Genomic DNA, 24,801 nt, shown 5'->3' on the forward strand with positions numbered 1-24,801 from the left:
TTTTTTGGTTTTCTGAGTTAAGGTCTCGCTCAAGCCCAGGCTGACCTGGAATTCACTATGTAGTCTCAGGGTGGACTCGAACGCATGACAATCCTCCTACCTCTGCCTCCCAAGTGCTGGATTAAAGGCGTGCACAACTACTCAGTTACTACTTTTTTCATTTTGTTTCATATTTGAAAAGCATTTTTTAAACTTGCTACAATTTTTTTTTCATAAAAGAGTTTTCAAAGTAACAAGTGTTTTTGTTTGGACGTGAACTTTCCCTTATAGGCTCACCTGTCTGGGCCTCCAGTTAGTGGTATTATTTAGGGACATTGTGGAACCTTTGAGAGGTGGGACCTCAGTGAAGGAAGTGCCTAACTGAGGGTTGCACTTTACAGTCACAGTCCTGCTTTACTCTCTACTTCCTGTCTATTTATAAGGTGTGAAGCAGTGAGGAATCCCATCACTATACAGCCACCTGTATCAACATGCCTTCCCTGCCATAATGAGCTATATCCCTTCAACGTAAGTCCTTTATCCTATAAATTGCTTTTGTCAGGCATTCTGTCACAGTGATGAGAAAGTGACTCATAGAGTCAGTAAACACTCAGATAATTTTGAGTCTAAACAATGGCATGATAGGTGTGTTGTCATGTACTGTGATATCTCCAAAGCCACTTTTACTCATTTCTGGACCTCATCTATTGTGGTTATCAAATTAATTGGCAAAAGGGTAATCTTGGGCTGGAGAGATGGCTTACCAGTTAAGGCACTTGTCTGCAAAGCTCAAGGACTCACCTTCGATTCTACAGGTCCCACATAAGCCAGATGCACAAAATGACGCAAGTGCACAAAGAGACACACACATTTGGAGTTTGACTGCAGTGGCTGGAGGCCCTGGTGCGCCCATTCTCTTTCACTCATGTCTCTCATTAAAAAAAGAGAGGGGTAATCTTTGCACAAGCTAAGCCAGAGGACATGGAGGGCTGTGCACCTAGGATGGAGCTTCTAGAAGGCAGGAACTCACAGCTTCTCCAAAGATTTCCTAATGTAATAACCGTATATAAGCTACTTGTGATCTGTCTTATGTTGAGACTCCTCATAGCTGTGACTATCTGAAACGGAACAAAAGCTGTGAGTACAGTCAGTTTGAGGAACATAGACTACATCCCCCTGACCTTCCATTAGGCCATACTTTGTGCATTGTGAGTTTATTTCATGTTCATCTTATGGGGACAAAGAGGTCTATCCATCCTCCAACCCTTTTTAGGAAAAGGGCCAAAACAAACCTCTCTTTAGTGACTTAGCTCTGCCTTTTGAAAATTATTCACTGTGGGAAAGTAAATTTACAAAATTAAATAATATCTCTTCACTTTCTATCAATGCTACATGGACCAATTCACCTTTGCAATCACCATCCACATACAGTTCTTACTGATCTTTTTAATATTACACAAAAAGAAATCTATTCACCAGGTATGGTGGCACACACCTTTAATCCCAGCACTCAGAAGACAGAGGTAGGAGGATCGCCATGAGTTCAAGGCCACCCTGAGACTACATAGTGAATTCCAGGACAGCCTGAACTAGAGTGAGACCCTACCTCAAAAAAACAAAAACAAAAAAGAAATCTATTCCATATCCTATGTTCTTCCAGCTGCTACTTTGCTGCCTGTATTACCTGCTTGTTTCTTAATGAAAGTATAATTATGTGATGCCTTATTGCAGTTACTATGCCTTAAAAAGAATCCAGACCAGCACTCGGGAGGCAGAGGTAGGTGGATCACCAAGAGTTCGAGGCCAGCCTGAAACTACATAGTGAATTCCAGGTCAGCCTGGGCTAGAGTGAGACCCTACATCAAAAAACCAAAAAAAAAAAAAAAAGAAAGAAAGAAAGAAAAAGAATCCAGGGCTCTTACTACAATTAAAAGGAGTATAATACTTCAGCAGACCTAAATGGTTTTGGTGTGCATGTAGCTTCTATAGACATTGCTGTTTTAATCCTACCTGCCTTGTCATGACAGTGACAAAAGTCACCTAATCTCCTCTAACCACACACTTTGTATATAAAACTGTGTGTAATGTAATGAGTGTCATTACTATACAACATGAGATAGAGAAAAAAACTGCTAACCCAAGTACAACTAATAGAATCAATTAGAACATACGTTGGGGACCAAATTCAAGTCACTCTGCTCCAGGCCACTTGTAGTTGTGATTGGAGACATAAATTCATATATGTCACTCTACATCCTTGCATTAAATCTAACCATACCTGGAACATCTTCAAGGGTCCCTACTTAATTATATTACTATAAATATTACTTGATTACATGACCAAATTAGTCAAACAATGCTTGTCTTACAAAAAAGAATATTAAAAAGAAAACTTGATCCCAGGATTTCATCAACAACTGGTCTTAGCTTAATCCATCTTCCTGGTTTTCAAAAACTTGGCCTTCCACTATGGTGGCCATTGGTTTAATTAATCATCTGTACTTTCTTTGTTCTTCATACAGTTACACTTAGAGGGATCAACCTAAAAATACTTAGTCACCAGCAACAACAATATGTCTGGTTCTGAAACTACGGCTTTTGAAAGCTAATTGGCAAAAGGTTAGTCTTTGCACAAGCTACCCCTGGGGGCACAGAAGGCTATGCACCTATGGTAGGGCGTCTTGGAACTCACAGCTTCTCCAAAGAAGCTGGACACACCGCTGGATGGTGTGTACAATCTACAGTAAAGGCAAGTGCCATTTATGGGAAAACCTATAATATTTACCTTCAAGCATGTTTCTGATTTCTTTGTCATGAGTGGCTTCTTTTGCTGTCTGTCCGTTCCCGTTTACCACAGTCGTATCAGCATTGTATTCTAAGAGAAGCATTACCAACTCCTAAATACACAGAGAAATTGTTTTTACCATAGTTTCTAAAATAGAAAATTGCTATGTAAAAATCTTCATATTACATCAATTTATCTATAATACATGGCTCAACTAATTATGGTAATGGATGATAGTTGAAACAATTCCTAATCCACAGTCATTATATAGCCAACTTTACTTAGTTCACTTTTTAAAATAATTATCCAGTTGTTTTACAAAAATAACTCACAACTAGGCATGGTGGCACACTCCTTTAATCGCAGCATTTGGGAGGCAGAAGTAGAAGGATCACTGTGAGTTCAATGCCACCTTGAGACTACATAGTGAATTCCAGGTCAGCATGGGCTAGAGTGAGACCCTACCTTGAAAAGTCAAACAAAAATAATAATAATACTAACAATCAGAATGAATATGTATATAAGCAAAGCCATTATATACAAAGCAAATGGTATATTCACTTATCATTCTTCTAAGGCCTGATGAGAAGAATATCTCCAAAAGTCTCATATTTTTAAAAATCAATTTTGATAATCACAGAAGGTGGAGAAATGCTTTTTATAATGATATAGAGTGAAGGGACATACCACATTGAAGAAACAGCATATGCTGAAGCAAATAATCTCTTAAAATCAATATTCACCAAAGGAGGGTGTTATTCACATTTATACTAAGTGGTTAACTTTCCCTTAGGAACCTCCAAATGACTAATAATGCACACAGATCCAGTGTTACTGATCTGCCACACAAATTAAGACAGCAGAGATGGAGAAAAATCCAGACAAATGAAATGTGGCATCTGTCCTAAGATGCACAATTCTCAAGGAGAGGGCAGGGCAACACATGGTTTTCAGCTCTTCCCTAAGCACTGTCCTAACGTCTAGACTGATAGTCTCCTCCAACATAGCACGTGAGATCCTGTCACTGTCCTAGCTAGGGATCTTGTCTTTCCTTAGGACCATAAAACTTCATACATCCTTTTAAAACCTTTTTATAATAAATATGATTAAAGCCGGGCGTGGTGGCACACACCTTTAATCCCAGCACTCGGGAGGCAGAGGTAGGAGGATCGCCATGAGTTCAAGGCCACTCTGAGACTAGAGAGTTAATTCCAGGTCAGCCTGGACCAGATTGAGACCCTACCTCAAAAAACCAAAATAAATAAATAAATAAATATGATTAAATAAATAAAATCTATAAAACAGACAAACAATATACTCGAATAATCCTAGTCACTAAATAACCACCATAAACATTTTGGCATATATCTTTCCAGTCATTTTTCTCAGTAAATTTGAGGTCTTATTTTGTTTTGAAGACACAGGGTCTCCCTAGATTGCCTAAGCTGGTCTCAAACTCCTGGGCTCCAGTGCTCCTCTTAGAGCCGCAATGCTGCCAGAAGATGGGGGCAAAGGGAGCATACCACCATACACAGCTCACACCTGAGGATTTGTTAAACATGAATTTACCTACATAACATCATTATTTCATATTACATGCCTTTCATATACTATATCTTTCAAGCATATTATATGATGTTTACAAATAGATTTTCAGGTCTATTACTATATAAAATTAATTATCATTTCTTGCAGTGCTGAATATTGAACTCAAGGCCTTCACCATATTAGGAAAGCACCCTACCACTGAACTACATGCCTAGCCCCATAATACATTTTAAAAACAGGAATAAATGATTAAGAAATAATTAAAGAAATGAAAACTATAATGGTTTTGAGAAAGAGAAAGCTTTAACAAAACTGGAGCTGAATTAGGATACTCACTGGGACACCTTGTATATGTGAAACCAAGGCATGAAAAAAATAAGAAAATGAACCCCACTGGGGTGGGTGGCAAGGAGGTAAAAGTCTAAGTAAAAAGCAATGAAAGCTGGGTGTGGTAGTTAGTGCACACCTTTAATCCCAGCACTTAGGAGGCAGAGGTAGAAGGACTGCCATGAATTCGAGGCCACCCTGAGAATACAGAGTGAATTCCAGGTTAGCCTGGGTTAGAGTGAAACCCTACCTCAAAAAACAAAACAAAACAAACAAAAAAAGCAATGAGGGCTGGAGAGATGGCTTAGAGGTTAAGCGCTTGCCTATGAAGCCTAAGGATCCCGGTTCAAGGCTTGATTCACCAGGACCCACGTTAGCCAGATGCACAAGGGGGCACACACATCTGGAGTTCATTTGCGGTGGCTGGAGGCCCTCATACGCCAATTCTCTTTCTCTCTCTCCGCCTTTTTCTCTCTCTGTCTGTCGCTCTCAAATAAATAAAATAAAAAATATTTTTTTAAAAAGCAACAAATATGTTCTCAAGTGCACACAGCAGAAAACAGAATTCACATTAAAAACTATCTCAAGCACTAACACAAATAATGCTCAGGGAGTGAAATGTGGAAGAAGATGGTGTCATAGATTCAAGAGATGTCAGACACCTGAAGGCCTGCAAAGGATGCTCAACATGTGGAGACTGAATGAACAGATGCCTGCTGAGAAGTCTGAAGAGAAATTCCAGGTTTCCAAAGACTCCCCTAGGGAAGATAAAATGAAGCCATAAGAGCAGACTGATTTGTTGAGGGGAAGGCTGACAATGAAAAATGAATGTTAAAAATAAATAAATAAAGGAACTCCTATAATAAAGGGACCTTCAAAGTGGCCAGAGAAGAGACCAAGCAGAGAAGACACCAGCTACAGAACAGACCAGGCAGAGGAGAGACCAGCTGGAGGAGAGAGAGAGACCAGGCAGAGGAGAGACCAGCTGGAGAAGAGACCAGACACCAAGCATAGGCGACACCAGGCAAAGGAGAGACCAGGTAGAGAAGTGTCTAGGCAGAGCTCCTCCCAGAAGTCATCAGCTTTGTCAGATTGTAGAAGAATATGAAAACAGGGCCAGAGAGATGGCACAAGGGTTAGGTACACTTTCTACCCAAACATTAGGGCCAAAGTTCCAATCTCCAGAATCCACAACAACAGCTGGGAATGGCCACACACATCTGTAACCACAGTCCTGTAGAGACCAGAGAATCACTGGGGCTCCTGAAAGGCAAGGTCTGGAATCAGTAAGAGAAAGGTGGGTGAGTGTATGTGGTGAGGTGCATCACCACATACAGGCTCATACACCTCCTGCCCCCCCCCCACACACACACACAAAAGATAATAGAAAAAGAAGCAGCCCTCAAAATCCATAAAACACTTGTTTTAGGAGCTGCTCCCTGGGGATATGTGAACAAACAAACTCCTGCAAAGAGAACACCAACTACAGATGAAAGTAACAATTCCACCACAGTCCAAGTTGGTCAACCAGTAAGTTTACTGGGCTTACTCATAGAACATGGGCAAGGGTTTTTTTTATAGGAATGTAAGTAACCCCAAAGTGGGTCAATCACTGAAAAGTCTCACCCCAGCATGATGACAACTTCCCCACAGCTGCATAGATGGAGTCTTCCTTTCAGTTAATGTTCCACCCACTATATACTCTGGGCACTTTGCGAGCCCATGACACCATGTGTAAGTGAGGCAGAGCTATATACAGATGGCAGGAGGTACTGGACAAAGAGGCAAAGATCTCAGGTGAGGGTCTGATGGTCCTCCACACTCCGTCCTTCTATGAGAGAAGGTTAAAGGCCCAATCCTGGGGGTCTCTTGTGAGCAGTCACAGTTGCTCTGATAAAGACAGTAATGGTGGTTCTGCCGGGAGAACAGAGCTCTACACCACTGATGACCTTCTCCAAGGAAGCCAGCAAACTGGGGGGAGGGCAAAAACCAGACTAGAAAGAGTGCTAAGGAAGTTGAAGGGAACACAGATTTGTTTTGGTGATATTCATAAAAACTCAGAGCTAAGACTAGCTTCTGCTCAGACGGCTCAGTGCCCACTCTATGCACAGCGGCATTTACCTACCCGCTAACTCTCCTCTGCTTCATCTACTTGCTTCCACAGCCCTTCAAACTCCCTTATTATGTATGTCTCCCTCGTAGGAAGGAAGGGATGTAGTACGTCTTCTTCCTTGAACCCTGTACTGGAACAGTGGCTACTTAGTTCTGTATATTTATTCCTAAATGAAAGAGTACTTTGACTAATCTGTCAAATTAACAAGCCAGAGGAGTAAAGTACTAGGTTTGGTTTGGACATACTATTTATTTTGCTCTTTCCTTTGGTTTTAATGTTTGAGAACAGGGGAGGGGAGAGGCAGAAAGGGATAGAAAATGGACATGCCAGGGCCTTCAGCTGCTGCGAATGAGCTCCGGAAGTGCGCTCCCCTGGGTGCCATGTGCAGCACTGAGCACTTGCATTGCTCTGCATCGGGCTTACATGGGACTTGAGTGTTTAGGCTTTGCAGGCAGCGCCTTATCCGCTAAGCCATCTCTCCAGCCCTGCTCATTCCTTTTTTAAGTGGGTATCCCACAATAAAGCTGTAACCAGTATACAAAAAGAAAGATTAGAGAAATGTTAACAAAGCTGTTAACATCTATGCCCCCAAATTGTCCTAACCCCACTCTGCTCAGCACCTGGTAAGTCATTCCCTGTTTACCATTATGTTGCTGCTAACAATTATCTCATTTTTACAGAGAAAGCCCCCATATACAGACTGCTTTTTAACCTTTATTAAGATACAATTCAAATGGCATAAAAGTTACCTTGTCAAAGTGTACAATTCTTTGGCTTTTAGTATATTCAGTTGTGTAGCAATCCACCCTATCTAGTTTTAAAACATCTATATCACCTCAAAAAGAAACCCCCCTGTTCATTAACAACCAATCCCTATCCCTCCTACTTTCCCGGAGCCCCCATGACAAACATTCATCAACTTCAGTCCTTATACATTTGTTGTTTCTAGACATTTCTATAGAGGAATCATACAATGTGTGCCCCATTTATCTGGCTTTTGTCACTCACGTGATCAAATGTACCAATATCTGGGCATATATCAGAACTTCATTTTTGCACTGCTACATAACTCTCCCTGACATGAGTACCACATCTGGTTTATCCCTTCATCATTTGAACATATGGGTGTTTTTGCTTTTTAGCACTTATGAATAATGCTGCTATCAACAGTCTCAGGTAGATTCGTAATTTTTTTCCTATAATATTACCTGTTTCAACAGAAATTCCACACAAAAAGTTTTATTTATTATAATGTACTAATATAGGTTACACAAAAGATATAAATTAAAAATGTTTACAATTTGAGGTTACTGAACTCAGAATATAAGCACAGGTTCAAGGAAACTATTTAAGTGGGCTGTATCTTTAACACAACCAAGCAGAATGTCAGAATACTTTTTGGGTTTCAGTATGTTGACATATTGCAAGAAAATGTATTAAAAATGTGTTAAAACATTTAAAATATAAAGTTATCAATATAGCTACTTTAAAAAACTATTTACTTAAAAGGACAAGGTACAATTATTCAACCTTTGGTAAATAAATATAATACTCCCTGAAATTCAAGATTTATTGAGAGATCTTAACAAAAGTATGTCTAACTAGTTGGGCATGGTGGCTCACACCTTTAATTCTGACACTCGAGAGACTACGGTAGGAAAACCACCATGAGTTCAAGCCTCATCTGGGTTAAAGAATGGGTTTCAGGATGGAAAGACAGCTTAGTGGTTAAGGCACTTGCCTGCAAAGCCAAAGGACCCAGATTCAATTTCCCAGGACCACATAAGCCATATGTACAAGGTGGTATATGCATCTGGAGTTAGTTTTCAGTAGCTGGAGGCCCTGGCATACTCATTCTCAACCTCTCTCCCTCCCTCTTTCTCCCTCCCTCTTTCTCTCACCCCCTTTCTCTCAAATAAATAAATAAATAGAAATGAAAAAAAAATTTTATCTTGTTTTTCAAGGTAGGATTTCACTCTAGCTCAGGCTCTCCTGGAATTAACTATGTAGTCTCAGGGTGGTCTCAAACTGGCAATGATCCTCCTACCTCTGCCTCCAGAGTGCTGGGAAAAAAAAATTTTTTTTAAAGAATGAATTCTAGGTCATCCTGGGCTAACATGAGACCTGGCCTTAAAAAAAAAAAAATGTATGTCTGCTTAAAAATGATGCTTAAGGGCTGGAGAGATGGTTTAGTGGTTAAGGAGCTTGCCTGCAAAGCCTAAAGACACAGGTTCGATTCACCAGTACTCATGTACGAAGTGGGGCATGTATCTGGAGTTTGTTTGTCTGCAGTGGCTGAGGCCCTGACATGCCCATTTTCTCCCTCCCCTCCTCTTTCTCTCATTCTCTTTCTCTTTCTCTCTCTGCTTGCAAATAATTTTTTTTAAATTAAATGATGCTTGAGCTGGGCATGGTGGTGCACACCTTTAGTCCCAGCATTGGGGTCGTAAGGGTAGGAGCATCACCATGGGTTCTACACCAACCTGGAACTACAGAGTGAGTGCCAGGTCAGCCTGGGCTAGAGTGAGGCCCAACCTCAAAAAAAAAAAAAAAAAAAAACAATAGAATGATGCTTGAGGGCTGAAGAGATAGATGGCTTAGCAATTAAGGTTGTTACCTACAAAGCCTAAGGACCCAAGTTCGATTCTCCAGTACCCACATAAAGCCACATACACAAGGTGGCACAGGCATTGGAAGTTTGTTTACAGTGACTAGAGGCCCTGGTACACCCATTCTCTATCTGCCTCTGCCTCCCTCTCTCTCTTCCTCTCAAATATATAAATAAAATGTTATTTTCAATGATGCTTAGCTTAGCAGTTAAGGTGCTTCCCTGTGAAACCTAAGGACCCATGTTTGATCTCTCCAGATCCCATGTAAGGCAGACACACAAAGGTAAGCATGAGGTCACACATGTCCACTAGGTGGCACACGCATCTGGAGTTCAACTGCAGTGACTGAGGCCCTGGCGCGCCCATTCTCTGTGTCTGTTTGTCTGTCTCTCTCAAATAAATAAATAAAATGTTAAAAAAAATGAAAGAAAGAAAAGAAAAAACCTTAGGTATGTTGTTCCTTCAGTGCAGAACTGGTATCTCTTCAGTGAAGTGGCAGCTGAGGAGACCCCAGCACTTGCCATGGCCAGTGAGAAACCCAATGAAGGAGTCAAGACTAAGAACAACAATCATATTAATTTGAAGGTTGTGGGGCAGGATCGTTCTGAGATGCAGTTTAAGATAAAGAGGCAAACACCACTTAGTAAACTAATGAAAGCCTATTGTGAATAACAGGGTTTGTCAATGAGGCAGATCAGATTCCGATTTGACAGGCAGCCAATCAATGAAACAGACACACCTGCACAGTTGGAAATGGAAGATGAAGATATAATTGATGTGTTCCAGCAACAGACAGGAGGTGTCTACTAAAAAGGGAACCTGCTACTTTGCTCCAGGATTTTGTTATAGACCAAGAATACATTCTCAATTAGAAAACCACAGTTTGGTTCCACTACATCCTGCCTACTACAGTATAGTTTTCTCTCTTCTTTCATTATCCCCTTCCCCATTCCTTTATTGTACACAAAGTAACTGGTGTGTGTGCACAAGCATATTGTGCTTTTCCTTTTAAACTAAATGACCAATGTTTTGGTTGACATCAAATGGAGCTGGTCTGGACAAAGTACCAGCTCTATGAGAATATCCCTTTCTCCATGAGTGGCATGCTCATTCAGCTCTGATCTTTATTTCCAGAAAGTTATTTTGCTCTCATTGTTTTAACAACAACAAAAAATAATAAAATAAAATAAAAATAATAAAAATTAAAAAATCTTTACATACCTAGTTTAATTGGAGTTTTTTTGTTTGTTGGTCTTGGTTTTCTGAGGTTTTTAAGGTCTCACTAGACAAGGCTGACCTGAAATTCACTATGTGTGAATTCAGGGTGGCCTTGAACTCACAGCAATCCTCCTACCTCTGCCTCCGAGTGCTGGGATTAAAGGTGTGCGCCATTATGCCCGGCCTTGGTTGGAGAATGTTTTTCATTTATCATTGTAAAACCAAGGACAATTCTATAAATTTTTTGTACATAGCAGTTACATGTCAGGAGATCTTTCTTTAAGTAGGAAGAAATTACTCTAAAAAAAAAATGAATCCTAGATAGTTTTATCTTCAAGTCAAGAGTCTTGTTATTTAAATTTCTTGATTTTTTTTAAAAGCTATTTCTAAACAAACTAAACACAAAATACCCAATATTTAACTAACATACTATATATCAGAAATTGTTCTAGGAATGTAATTTAAATCCAGAACAATCCTATTAGGTATCATAACTGTTACATATGTATAAGAAAATATCCTTAAAAGGCACAAAGGTGAGCTATAGAGATAGCTCCGTGGTTAAGGCTCTTGCCTGCAAAGCCTAAGAACCCAGGTTCAATTCCCCAGGACCCATGTAAGCCATATGCACAAGGTGGTACATGCATCCAGAGTTCGTCTGCACTAGCTGGAAGCCCTGGCATACCCACATTCTCTCGATGCCTCTTCCCCCTCTTTTTCTAATAAGTAAATATAATAAAATATTTTTCTTAATTTTTTGTTTATTTTTATTTATGTAGTTGAGAGCAACAGACAGAGAGAGAAAGAGGCAGAGAGAGATAGAATGGATGCTCTAATTCCATTTCAAGGTAGACTCTCACTGTAGCCCAGGCTGACCTGCAATTCACTGTGTAACTTCAGGGTGGCCTCAAACTCAAGGCAATCCTCCTACCTCTGCTTCCCGAGTGCTGGGTTTAAAGGCATGTGCCACCATGAGAAAACAGTAATTGTTAAAGAGAAGAAACTATTTTCAAACCAAGGAACATGAGTTTCTAGAACAAGGAGAATCTAGACAGATTCTCACTAGCTGCCAAGAGCCCCCACCCCTGGGCTCACTGGGTGTATCCTCAGGACTGGACACGATTGATTGTTTCTGTGGTCAGGTTGTATATCCAGAACAACTGACATGAATAAAGGGAGGGTATATTGCTCAGATAAGACTTACTTGAGTTATCTCTCCATAGGAGCTGGGTAGCTAAGCACGGCAGCTCATGCCTATGCTGCCAACACTCGGGAAGCTGAGGCAGACTGCTTACCATGAGTAAGTGCCTGGGCTCTACAGTGACTTTCAGGACAGCCTGAGCTATAGTATGAGACCCTCTCTCAAAAATCAGGGTGGGAAAAAAAAATTGATAATTATTAAGATTAAAAATGCATCTTATCTAATTTGAACCTTGTTTTTAGTATACCTTGTATAACTGCATTATATATTAGTTAAGCAGGAAAGTAGTATATTATTATATTACTTTTATACTTATATTTATATTTTTATATTTTATATATACCATATATTATAATTTTGTATTTATAATTATAATTTAATACATTAATTCTATATTATATTTAGGAAGTAAGCAACCCAAGTGACACCACCAATTATTTTCTTTGTTTTTCCTTTGATTTTATGAAAGCATTGGATGGTACATAAAATGCCTATTTTCCTACAAAAAAAAAAAAATCAAAGTAGAGGTGGACACTTCCTGGAAAAGAGTGGAAGTGTGAAAGAGTCAGTGGAGGTAAGAGCTGAGGTGAGGGTGACCTATTATGAGGTGGGGACAATTCCCAACAACTCAGGGTCTCAATCCTGTAACTGTGGTAAGTGCCACCAACAATCTGGGGAGGGATGGGTGTGTGTGTGTGTGTGTGTGTGTGTGTGTCTGTGTCTGCCTGTCTGTCTGTCTCCCTCTCTCTCTCTCTCTCTCTCCCCCCCCCACCAAGTCCCCTAGCTGACCCTGATTGCAGTCTCACATCACCCTAAGCAGAGAACTGAACAGAGAATACAGCAAGGCCATGCCCAGAATTCCCATCTTCAAAAATAACAAACACATGTTAACTTTAGCTATTGAGTCTTATTGGTCAATTATTACACAGCAATAGAAAACTATTACAGACCTCTAAGTTTAAAGGTAAACAGAGTAAAATCTTAGAACACTAATAATAAGAACCTATCTTCCTATTTTTGACCACTAAAGTAGATGACACTTCATAGCCACCCTTTAAGCTAGAATGGCTGGGTGACAATTCTAGCTAATGATCAAGCAGAAGTGTCCTAACTTCTAGGAACCTCCAAGAAGAGATACTGTTATCTTTTGTTGTGTGTGTGTGTCTGTGCGCACATGTGCGTCTGACTCCTGGCACTGGCTGACTCTCATACTGGATGACATGGTCAAAGCCACACACAGAAGAAGACAGAAGAATTTCAGCATCTGCCACCTGCCCTGGATTCACATACCTGAACTTCCACAAGACAAAAACAGACTATCATGCAAAGAACTTTTATTTTACGTTATCTATCCTTGCCATTTCAAATGAAACTCACCTAGTGATAAACCACCAGCCACACACACAGAACTAGGAATGAGAACAACCCTAAACCTGACCTTGATATGGAAAGCTTGGAAAGAGAGACACAAAACCTTCAGAATACTGAGAGGCATTTCCAACCTGACATCTGTGTATTGCCAAATGATCACTCAAACACAAAGGTAAGTTAGTTCTAGATATATGAATTCCTTTTAATATTTATTTATTTATTTGAGGGAGGGAGGGAAGGAGGCTGATAGAGAGACCAAATGGGTGTGCCAGGGCCTCTAGCCACTGCAAACAAACTCTAGATGCATGTGTCACCTTGTGCATCTGGTTTACATATGTACTAAGGAATCGAACCCAGGTCCTTAGGCTTCATAGGCCAGCGCCTTAACTGCTAAGCCATCTCTCCAACACTGAGATATATGAATTCTTAAAAAGATGATTCCTCAGGCTCCTGAAAGACACTGAAACCAAGAAATTGGGAATCCAGTTTAGGAGAGTAGTGAAGAGAATTTCCAGTATAACCACATATACAGTTCTACAGGGCAATGGGTTCAGTGAGAGCAAGGAGTACACCAAAGACCTCAAAGAGATGCTCTAAGAAGAGGTAGTTACACAATGTATACAACTACAGTGACAATTAGTAGACTCAACTTTGGAACTCATCAAAAATTTAATATTAACTATATAATGGGGGGAAGAATGAAAAAACTTCAGTATATACCTAAGTCCAGAAAAAAATTGGGAGTTTTACAAGAGAAAATAGATATAGGATCCTATGCAACTCAAGCTAGTATCATCACAATAATGTACACGATACTGCACCGAGATCTAGTTACAGACTGAGAGAATGAGAAAAGTGAAATGGGTTGGGCAGGGATTCAGGCAGTGAGAAACAACAGAGAAAAATGTTTATCTGTCGGACATAAGAGAATAGAGAAAATGCAAAGTAAAAAAAAAAAAATGAAGAGTCAGTAAAATATGCTATTTATAAACAAAAGTTATAAAAACTAAAGTAATGATTAAAAAATGTGAAAAGTGATTGCAATATGGTATGAACCATATTGCGCAGCCATGGGGTCAGCAGTTTTTCAAGATTAAGCCTCACAATATTAGATGACATTTCAAATGAAATGTACATGCAGACAACACACATGAGGATGTCTGAAAGATTCCTGCACATTGTTAAATATCAAGACATGCATGTAAGGCACATGACCAGCTTCACACACCCCTCTTTCCTAAGTTAATGGTCTTCCAGAGTCCATCACTGTTTAGAAAGCTGGGAAGTATCGCCTCACCTCAACAAGTAAAAACAGTTTTCTAAGAGGGGGGGAGTATAAATTCTTGAAACAACTAGAGAACTGAGGGGGTAGGGCAAGCAAGTAGGCTGAAACCTACCAACAGTGCTCCAAAGCGAATGCCAGTTCACCTGTGGCAAGCCTGGGGAGTTAAGATATTCCAGCCTGACAAGCCAACAAAAGAATTCAGTTGGACTGTCTACACTTGATCCAAAGCACCATAAAATAATACAAAATTAGGGACTGGGGAGATGGCTCAGTGGTCAAAAGCACTTGCTTGCAAAGCCTCATGGCCTGGGTTCGACTCCCCAGTACCCACATAAAGCTAGATACCCAAAGTGGTATGTGCATCTGGAGTTCATCTGCAGTGGCATGGGGCCCTGGCATGCTAGTCTCACACATTCATCATTCATTCCATTCATTCATCTCTCTCTCCTTGCAAATAAAATTTTTTTTAAAGAAGACATAAAAGTAAAAGTATTCAGTGACGGGGGCTGGGAGATGGAGACAGCTTAGAAGGTAAAGTTCTTACAAGAATGATGACCCAACTTTGGGTGGCCAGCACCCATGTAAAAGCTAGGCATGGCAACACACATCTGTAATCCCAGCACTGGGGAGGTGGAGTCAGGGAGATCCCAACTGGAAGTCGAGCCAAACTGGTAAACTCTTGGCTTAGTATGAGACCTATCTCAAAAAATAAAATGAAAAGAGGTTGAACCTTATGTTAACCTCTGGCTTCCATATTCACACACACACACGTTAAAAAAAGAAAAGTTCATGCCAGGAATGGTGGTGCACGCCTTCAATACCAGCACATGGGAGACAGATGTAGGAAGATCACTGTGAGTTCAAGGCCATCCTGAGAATAGAGTGGATTCCAGGTCAGCCTGGACTACAGTAAGAACTATACTACCTTGAAAAACAAAAACAAAAAAAAAAATCAGTGACAAAGCAGTATCTGCTGCCATTTTTGCCTTGGAACTATCATATTCAGTTCCCACTTGCCAATTCTCACTCCGATCCTTGCCCCTCTGACCTGCTGCTCAGAACGAGAGCTGGATCTGCCTAGCTCGATGCTTAGGGGCCAACTGCTAACTTCAATCAACGAGCTCAGATCGGCAGTGACATCTCACAACAGCCTCAAACCTCAAGGGGGAATCACTAGTGAGTTGGCGAGTGGTGCTGTTGTCTTTTCTACCCAGACTCTTCTGCTTCGGTAATGACATACCCTCTGCGCACTGGCACATGATGACCTGACATATATATATTAGCCTTCCATAGTGCAGTCAACCTAGCTCACAAATTTTTTAAACTGGTCTATAGGAATTCCAGGTCAGTCTGGACTACAGTGAGACTCTTCCTCAAAAACAAACAAACAAACCTGGTCTATGGGGCTGGAGAGACTGCCTAATGGTTAAGGCACTTGCCTGCAAAGCCAAAGGGCCCAGGTTCAACTCCCCAGGACCCATATAAACCAGATGCGCAAGGTAGTGCATTCATCTGGAGTTTGTATACAGTGTAGGAAGCCCTGGTGCAGCCAATCTCATTCATATCCTCTCTCTGGTAAATAAATTAATTAAATTAGACAAATATTTAAAACTGGTCTGTGGCAATTCTGGCATCTTGATAGTGCACAATGGGGTCATCGCTTTCCCCACATTACTGCAAACTCTCACAGTACAAGTCACGGAATCCAGGGGACATTCCCTCATGGCAGAAGTAGCTGGCTCACTTCCAGAGACCCATGGCAGAGAGACAACATCAAGAGCCAGCAAACATGAATAGCCAAAGCTCAAACTGGCTCTCTATACACCTAGCAGGGCTATATTGAAGATCTGCCCCAAATGACACACACCTCCAGCAGGGTTCCAGGTAATAGAGACTTAAGTAGAAAGCTTAACTTTAATCAGAAATCCCTGAGAAGCTGGGTGCGGTGGCACACGCCTTTGATCACTGCACTTGAGAGTTTGAGGGAGGAGGATCTCTATGAGTTCAAGACCAGCTTGAGACTACATAGTGAATTCTGGGTCAGCCTGAGCTAGAGACCCAACCCCCCCCACACAAAAAAAGAAAAATCCCAAGGCTACAAGGGATGTACGTTCATATTCAAACCACCACAATGGGAGACATCTGATTATCTGATTTAAACCACTATAATTAGGTTCTGAGGGAGCCTGCTCTACACCTACAATAATACTCCAAGTAATATGCTAGGCAGCACAAAGGCTTCATGAACTGGGCTCACAGTGTCAAAGAACCAGCAGGCAGGCAGAGTCCCTATCATCCAGGTAAGTGAACTGGGTCATCAGAAGGAATCGGGGATGAAGACAAAGGGACCTGGAAGATGTTTAGCATGAAGAAGATGTACTTAGCCCCTCCTGGTACTCATTATCCATCTATTTACCTAGAGAGAAGCAGAGAGAGACTCTATGTAGCCTAGGCTAGTTTGGCACTCTGACCTAAGCCTCTGCCTCCTGAGGGCTGGGATTGCAGGCTTGCATCACCATTGCAGCTCTTGACCAATGACAGTAAATGGGAAAGTGTAACAACCCCAGCCTAAGAAGGGCATGAGAGCCGGGGGTCAGACCTCTAAGCTAAGACCCACACAACAAAAGATGCATTACTAAAGGGTCAAGAGGATCTAGAATGGAGCGAGGATAGAAGTGTTGCTGCACTGCCCAGGTCCTCCTTCAAGCATGATTCCAGGCGCTGGCAGGGACCAGGAGACCACCTGTAGCTGGCAGCTATTACAGGGATGACCTCAGCTGAAGGGAACCATGTAAGCAGGTTCATACATCCTTCCAGGACAGACAACTACCCAGTGACTTACTGTCCTGGGAGCAGAGGCCTGGCCTCTTACCCTTTGTAGAGACAAGTGAGAGGCTTATCTCTCCTGCAGAGGTCCCTGCCCTGAAGCTAAGGTACCCCCTGAAATTGTACCACAACTTAACTCTAGTCTCTGTCCACTCTTGCTGTCCCCATCCCTCCACAGATGTGGACACATGGTATCAGATGGAGCTGCTGCACTCTATGACCCCTCTCAACTGCTCCCCACAGAGCAGACGGCAATGCTCCCCTCTCTAAGGATGGCTGGTTAGCAGTATGAGAAACAATACTAGTCAAGCTGCCTGGATAGTGTCTAATACAGCCTATATATCCTAGGGAACCGTGTAAGCTTCAGGATCCTACATCAATTCAGCATGATAGGTGTGAGGTGGTAGGCTATTACCCAGGCACTGAACATAGAAAGCTTCTGTTTTAATAAAAAGTTAAAGTCACTGCCATAGCCCAAATATTTATTATATTCATTGTACAATTATTTTAAGTAACTGAGAAAAGGTATAAAAACTTCAGAATTCTAGACCTTAAAAATAAAGGAACTAATGCCAGTCTTTTAAAATTCTGATACACTAACTCAGCAAAGAACACTAGGGGTCGCTGATGAACCAAGAAAAACCCAAAGTACCCTCAATTCTGGGAGTTGTCTTATTTTGTTGTATTTTATACTTGTCTAGAGGACAAGAATTCAAAATGCTTTACAAACAAAAATCCCTTTTCTGCTCAGCATTCTATTAAAATCACTGAATTTCAAGAAGATATTTAAAATTGTATTCATAATAAAAGATTACATTCACACAAGACAATTTGGTTCCTTTCATTACTACAATCAGAAGTTAAACTTTCTAGCCGGACGTGGAGGCACGCGCCTTTAATCCCAGCACTCGGGAGGCAGAGAAAGGAGGACTGCCATGAGTTTGAGGCCACCCTGAGACTACATAGTGAATTCCAGGTCAGCCTGAGCTATAGTGAGACACCACCTTGGGAAAAAAAAAAAAAAAAGAAGTTAAACTTTCTGCCTAATCTAATCATAATTAAGCACATACAGTTAATATTTAGATTGACACAACCATTTAGCTTCAGTTAAATGTTATATTCAGGTATAACAGATAGTAAAATATATACACTAACATTCAAAATCAAGCTAAGGCCCAATTCAACATGGCCATATGTTCAGAGTTCAAGAAAACAGCAGAAATGGACAAGTATGTCAACAGCTGAGCAGAGAAAATGAACTGGCCAGACCTCGATATTCAGAGACGGCAGGGCAGGGGCGTCGTGCTGTGGTCACGCTGATGTGAAGCATGCTAATGCCTGGGAACAAGGTTAATGCACCTAGACGAGAGTTAAGACGCACACAGTAGCGTGGTAAGACAAGTAAAGACACTTTCAGAAGCCTGGAAGAACACAGCTTCCGTCCAGCTACAAGAAGTCAGGAAAGAAGCTAGGGAGACTGCATTCAAGCTGCACTTTCTGACACAGTAGATGTGGATCATGTAGGAAGAAGTGACAATGGAATGTGTGCTGTCAGTACAACAGGGTGAGAAGCAAAGAGCCGTAAGGGAAATCACAAGAACTTCTCTCAGCTCAGGTGAAACCTGCCCAAGTCAAACAAAGCAATTAGCCCACTATGTTTACTGTTTGTTGTTTTACTATAAAACATACTTTTTGCTCAGTTTCAGTTTTTATATCTGATTCACAAATAGCAACTTATGAAAAACAGTCAAGAAGGGTTCAAGATGTATTAATTCATTCTCAGCACATACAGAGCTAACTTACTGTAATTTATACAAAAATCTAATTTAAACAATGGAAAGTATGAAACAATATAGTAAAATTTGTTCTTTAACCTTTGATGACAACATATAACATTTCCAATTATGTGATTATAAAACTGTATCTAGAGGTCACATTGGACAAATATCAGAGTGCTTTCTATGCCACAGTTAATTTATCAGATCATTAACTGAAATCAAAAAATCAGGGCTAGAGAGATTGCCTAATGGTTAAGGCCCATGAAGCCAAAGGACCCAGGTTCGATTGCCCATTACCCATGTAAGTCAGATGCACAAGGAGGCGCATGTGTCTGGAGTTCATTTGCAGTGGGTAGAGGCCCTGGAGCATCTATTATCTCTCAGTTTGTCTCCTCCCCCCCCATGCTTGCAAATAAATAAATTAAAATTTTTGTTAGACAGGTGTGTTGGCGCATGCCTTTAATCCCAGAACTTGGGAGGCAGAGGTAGGAGGATCGCCATGAGTTTGAGGCCACCCTGAGACTACAGAATGAATTCACTAGAGTGAGACCCTACCTCGAAAAAACAACAAAAGAAATAATTTTATTTTTTAAATCATGAAAATGAGCTGAAGAAATGTTTAGTGGTTAAGGCATTTGCCTACAAAGCCTAAGGGCTCAGGTTTGACTCCCCATAACTCACATAAGCCAGATGCACAAGGTAATACATGCCCACAATGTCACACATGTACACAAGGTGGCGCACACATCTGGAGTTTGATTGCGGTGGCTAGAGGCCCTGGAAAGCAAATATTCTCTCTCTCACAAAAAATTTTTAAAAAATTAAAATTAAAAAAAAAAAAAAACACCTGGGCTGGAGAGATGGCTTAGTGGTTAAGCGCTTGCCTGTGAAGCCTAAGGACCCCGGTTCGAGGCTCGGTTCCCCAGGTCCCACATTAGCCAGATGCACAAGGCGCAAACGTCTGGAGTTTGTTTGCAGAGGCTGGAGGCCCTGGCGCGCCCATTCTCTCTCTCTCTCCCTCTGTCTGTCTTTCTCTCTGTGTCTGTCGCTCTCAAATAAATAAATAAATAAAATTTTTTAAAAATATATTTAAAAAAAAAAACCTATTCTAATGCTGGTATGTGGTGGTACACACCTTTAATCCCAGCACTCAGGAGCAGAGGTAGGAGGATAATCATGAGTTTGAGGCCACCCTGAGACTACATAGCAAATTCCAGGTCAGCCTGAGCTATACTGAGACCCTACCTCAAAAAAACAAAAACAACTAAAATAAGACTACTATAAACTTGGACAGAATTACCAAAACTAACCACTTGCAGGTATCCACTAAAGATCAACAATCCAAGATAATCAGTTTCTCAACAGCAGTGCCTCAGCCTCCAGTCAGAGCACCTGGCTTCTTCAGTCTTCCAGCCCCAGCCACAATATCCCCCCTTCTTCCAGTTTGCCCAGGAAGGTGGCAATGTGACAACAGGTAGCTCTGCTGCCACAGGGAACTGATTTGGTTCCACAAGGCATTACCAGGAAAAGAAGCAAAACCAACAGGAAATAAATAGAAAAAAACTGGGAGCATGAGACTGCTTTCCATTGGAGGATTAGCTTGCTTTTGCTGTTTTAGCAAACAATCGTGATGTGGTGGCTTAAAACAGCCTACGTCTATTGTCTTGCCATTCTGTATTTTCTAAGACTGAAATCGAGCTCCCTGCATGAATTCAAGTACAGGGCCAAGTCTTTCCAGAAACTCGGTAGGAATTTATTTCCCTGCTTTTCCAACTTCTAGAATCTATCAACATTCCTTGGGTTATAGTTTCTTCTCCCAGTCTCCAAGTCAGAAGCATGGCCTCTACCAAGGCACATTTCCCCTTCAGTGCTGACTCCTCTCTGCCTCCCTGACTAAGGTCCCCTGCAATTGCCACTAAATAACCCAAAATCACTTTGCTATCTCAGTCTGCTGAAGAGCAATCTCAATTCCATCTGCAACTTCCATTTCCCTTGGCCATGACACCAAAAATATGCAAAGATAAGGACCTGGGCCTCTTTGGGGGCCATTATTCTGACTACCACATAATGCAAATGAAAAAACAGCCTGATACCAACAGAGAAATGCAAGAAATAAAAACCAGAAAAGCAGCGGGTTAGCTTCCCACACAGCCCAAGCTACCCAGAAGCACCACTCAAATTTAGAAAAAAAGGAGAGCAGGCCTTTCAGAAGGTAAGAGCCGAGGCAGAGATGGGAAATGCCTATTCACAGGTCCACAGGCTGAGCAGAAGCCCATGGGGTTGAGGTCTTGAGCCCACTGGTACACAGTACTGGCTGACCACTGTGCTCTGAAGAGGCTGAGCTGCTAGGAAGACAGGCTAAGGTAATTTAAGTAGTGGCCAGACCCATTCCAGATTTCATACATTGAAGACAGGCTAGTGCATTAACTTAGCACAATGAGTGCAAGATCTGTGCACTGACAGCTTCGACACTGCTGAGAGAAACCCAAGGTCTAACAAAAGAGGCTGCCACCTCCAGTTCATAGACTGAAAGACTCGAAACCACCAAGACGGCAATCCTCAAGCTGACCTACAGATTCAAAATGCCAACTAAAAATTCTAATGGGCATGTTCTTTTATGAGAAAGAGAGCAAGGTGGGAGGAAAACTGGTGCACCAGTGCCTCCAGCTGCTGCCATCAAACTCCAGATGTGTGCATCACTTTGTGCACATGTGTGACCTTGCGTGCTTGCATCACCTCATGCATCTGGCTTGCATGGGATCTGGAGAGTCAAACATAAGTCCTTAGGCTTCACAGGCAAACACCTTAACTGCTAAGCCATCTCTCCAACCCATAATGGGCATTTTTTAATCAAAACTGGCAAGCAATTCTAAAATTTACATGGAAATACAAAGGACTGCTGGGCGTGGTGGCGCACGCCTTTAATCCCAGCCCTCGGGAGGCAGAGGTAGGAGGATTGCTGTGAGTTTGAGGCCACCCTGAGACTCCATAGTGAATTCCAGGTTAGCCTGGGCTACAGTGAGACCCTACCTCGAAAAACAAAAAAAAAAAAGAAATACAAAGGACTACAAACAGTCCAGATAATTTCCTAAAAGAACATGGCTAAAGAACTTACAGTATAAAAAATTAATAAGACAAGCATGAAGGCACAAACTTGTAATCTCAGTATCCCAGAGGCAGAGGCAGGAAGATCCAAAGTTTGCGGCTAACCTGGGTTACATAGCCAGCATGAGATATAGAGTGAGACCCTGCCACACAAAAACAAGGGTGAGGAATGAAACTCAGTGATAGAGAACTTCCTTAGTGTACACAGGCCCTGTGTTTGATCCCTAGCACCGCAATTAAATATAAAGCTACTGTAGTAAATTAATTAGATGCACACAGTTCAAATGAAGACAAGGCATGCAGAAGCGAACCCTCACTTTCATTTTGAGACAGGGACTTGCGACATAGACCTTTCCAGGAAAAGCAAATACCCAGCATCAGAAAACAACAAATGGAAGCCTGGGGCTCGAGAGGGGCTTAGGGAATAAATGGGACCAGAGTCTAGAAAACTTACAAGGGTGACAGAAATGTCCGAACACTGGATTATAGTGAGGGCTATGTAACTATGCAAACATGCTACCCATCACCGAAATGTACTCTTATAGTAGGTGAATTTTATACAATGTAAACTGTACCTCAATGAAGCTATTTTTTAAGGTATTCTATTATACACATTAGAGAGAAAGTGTGTGTGTGTGTGTGTGTTGAGTATGGGTGCCTGGGCCTCTGGCCACTGAAAATGAACTCCAGACACATGCGCCACTAGTGTATGTCTGTATGTGGTTAATGGTGAATCAAACATGAGATGGCAGGCTTTGCAAGCAAGCACCTTTAACCATTAGGCAATCTTCCCAGTCCAGCTTTTTTTTAATGTAATCTTTATTTTTTTGAAAGAAAGAGGAAGAAGCAGATGGAAAATCAAAAAGGTTCCCTATTGCAGAGGCTGAGCAAATCTCATTGCAGCCAACACAGGGGTCTCAGGACCTTGGGATTTGATCTCACTGTCCAACTCTCAAATCTTAGCTCTCTTATATTTTTTTAAAGTGTTTTGTTGTTGTTTTGTTTTGTTTTATTTTTTATAGTGGCTTTTTCTGGTAGTTATCACAGATAAACAGTAGTAACTAATCTTCCAAGTATTTCACTTCCAAACACAAAAATTGAAATGCTCGTCACCTTTCGTCCTGTGAAGGCTGCTCGATGCAGTGGTGTGTCTCCCATGTCATTTAACACATTCACTTCTGCGCCAGCCTAGTAAACATAAAAATCAATAAATACAAGAATACAGTAAATATAAAAAAGGTGAAAGACTTCCTAATTGTATGATGCATTTCAACAATTAAAGTAATTGTTAACATTGTCACTACTAAAAATAAATTCAACTCATAGTAAAAATAAAAAGTTTCCAAGAAGGCAAAATTTACCAGGTAATCAGAATAAAAAAGTACTTTTCTTTATAAATCTGTATATCTAGGCTTGAGGGATGGTTAAGATGCTTGCCTACAAAGCCAAAGGACCCAGGTTCAATTCCCCAGGACCCACATAAAGCAGATATACAAAGTGGCACATGCATCTGGAGTTTGTTTGCACTGGTTGGAGGCCCTGGCACCCCCATTCATTCTCATTGTCACTCCCTCTCTCTTTGCCTCTTTCCCTTAAATAAATAAAAACAAAAAATTATAAATTTATATATCTGGATTGGAGAGATGGTTCAGTGGTTAAGGCACTTGCCTGCAGAGCCTAATGACCCAATTTCCATTCCTCAGTACCCACGTAAAGCCAGATGCACAAAGTGATGCATGCATTTGGAAGTCACTTGTAGCAGCTAGAGGCCCTGGCATGCCTATGCCCCCTTTCTGGCTCTCTCTTATCTTTTTCTTCTTGCAAATAAATAAATAAATAAATATTTTTAAATCTGTACATGGACTGTTTTTGAATATGAAAGTATTTCCTCTTCCATCTAGTTAATGAGTTTTCAGATTAAAAAAAGATGCCAACATTTAAATGTACAAATAACTATAACAAGCAACCCAATTTCAAAAATATCCCTGTGTGAAAAATTGTCAGGAGCGAAATATCAGCTCTCAATTCTCATTAAGTATGGTGTTCACTTCAAGCTTCTGACAGAATTTTTTAATTATTTAGGATGTTATTTGGGTTTTTTTCTTAACTGTCATGCTTGTAAAACTGAAAATTATGTCTTCATTAATATGCCCAATTTACCATTTTAAAAACTAATAATGTGTAAAAATGAAAATTTAGGGTTGGAGAGATGGCTTAGCAGTTAAGGCACATGCCTGCGAAGCTTAAGGACCCAGGTTCGATTCTCCAAGTCCCACGTAAGCCAGGTGCACATGGTGGCACATGCATCTAGAGTTCGTTAGCAATAGCTAGTCTCTCTATTTCTTTCTCTCTGTCTCTAATAAATAAAAAATAGTAAATAAATCTTTTTCTAAAAAATGAAATTTAAAACAAAGGGCTGGAGAGATGGCTCAGAGGTTAAGGCACTTGCCTGCAAAGTCTAAGGACCCAGGTTTGACTCTCTAGGTCTCAGTAAGCCAGATGCACATGGTGGTGCATGCATCCGGAACTTGTTCGCAGTAGCTAGAGGTCATGGTACGCTCATTTCCCCCACCCCTTCTTTCTGTCTCAAATAAATAAAAATAAATCGGAAAAAATAAAATAATAAACTGGGGCTGGGGAGATGGCTCAGCAGTTA

General features: G+C 41.0%; 1 protein-coding gene and 1 pseudogene across 2 annotated transcripts in view; one reads left to right on the plus strand and one right to left on the minus strand.

Moving 5' to 3' along the window:
- Positions 1–24,801, minus strand: part of Osbpl1a (oxysterol binding protein like 1A) — a 238,528-nt gene that overhangs the window by 199,282 nt on the left and 14,445 nt on the right. For both annotated transcript variants that reach the window (XM_004654838.3, XM_045134619.1), the window contains 2 exons: positions 23,259–23,333; positions 2,765–2,876 (listed from right to left, as the gene is read on the minus strand). In XM_004654838.3, coding sequence (XP_004654895.2) covers positions 2,765–2,876; positions 23,259–23,333 — 187 coding nt within the window. The remainder of the gene's footprint in view (positions 1–2,764; positions 2,877–23,258; positions 23,334–24,801) is intronic.
- LOC101593777 lies at positions 9,884–10,206 on the plus strand (annotated as a pseudogene).

The sequence above is a fragment of the Jaculus jaculus genome, chromosome 15 (genome assembly GCF_020740685.1).
Source record: "Jaculus jaculus isolate mJacJac1 chromosome 15, mJacJac1.mat.Y.cur, whole genome shotgun sequence".
Taxonomy (NCBI): Eukaryota; Metazoa; Chordata; class Mammalia; order Rodentia; family Dipodidae; genus Jaculus; species Jaculus jaculus.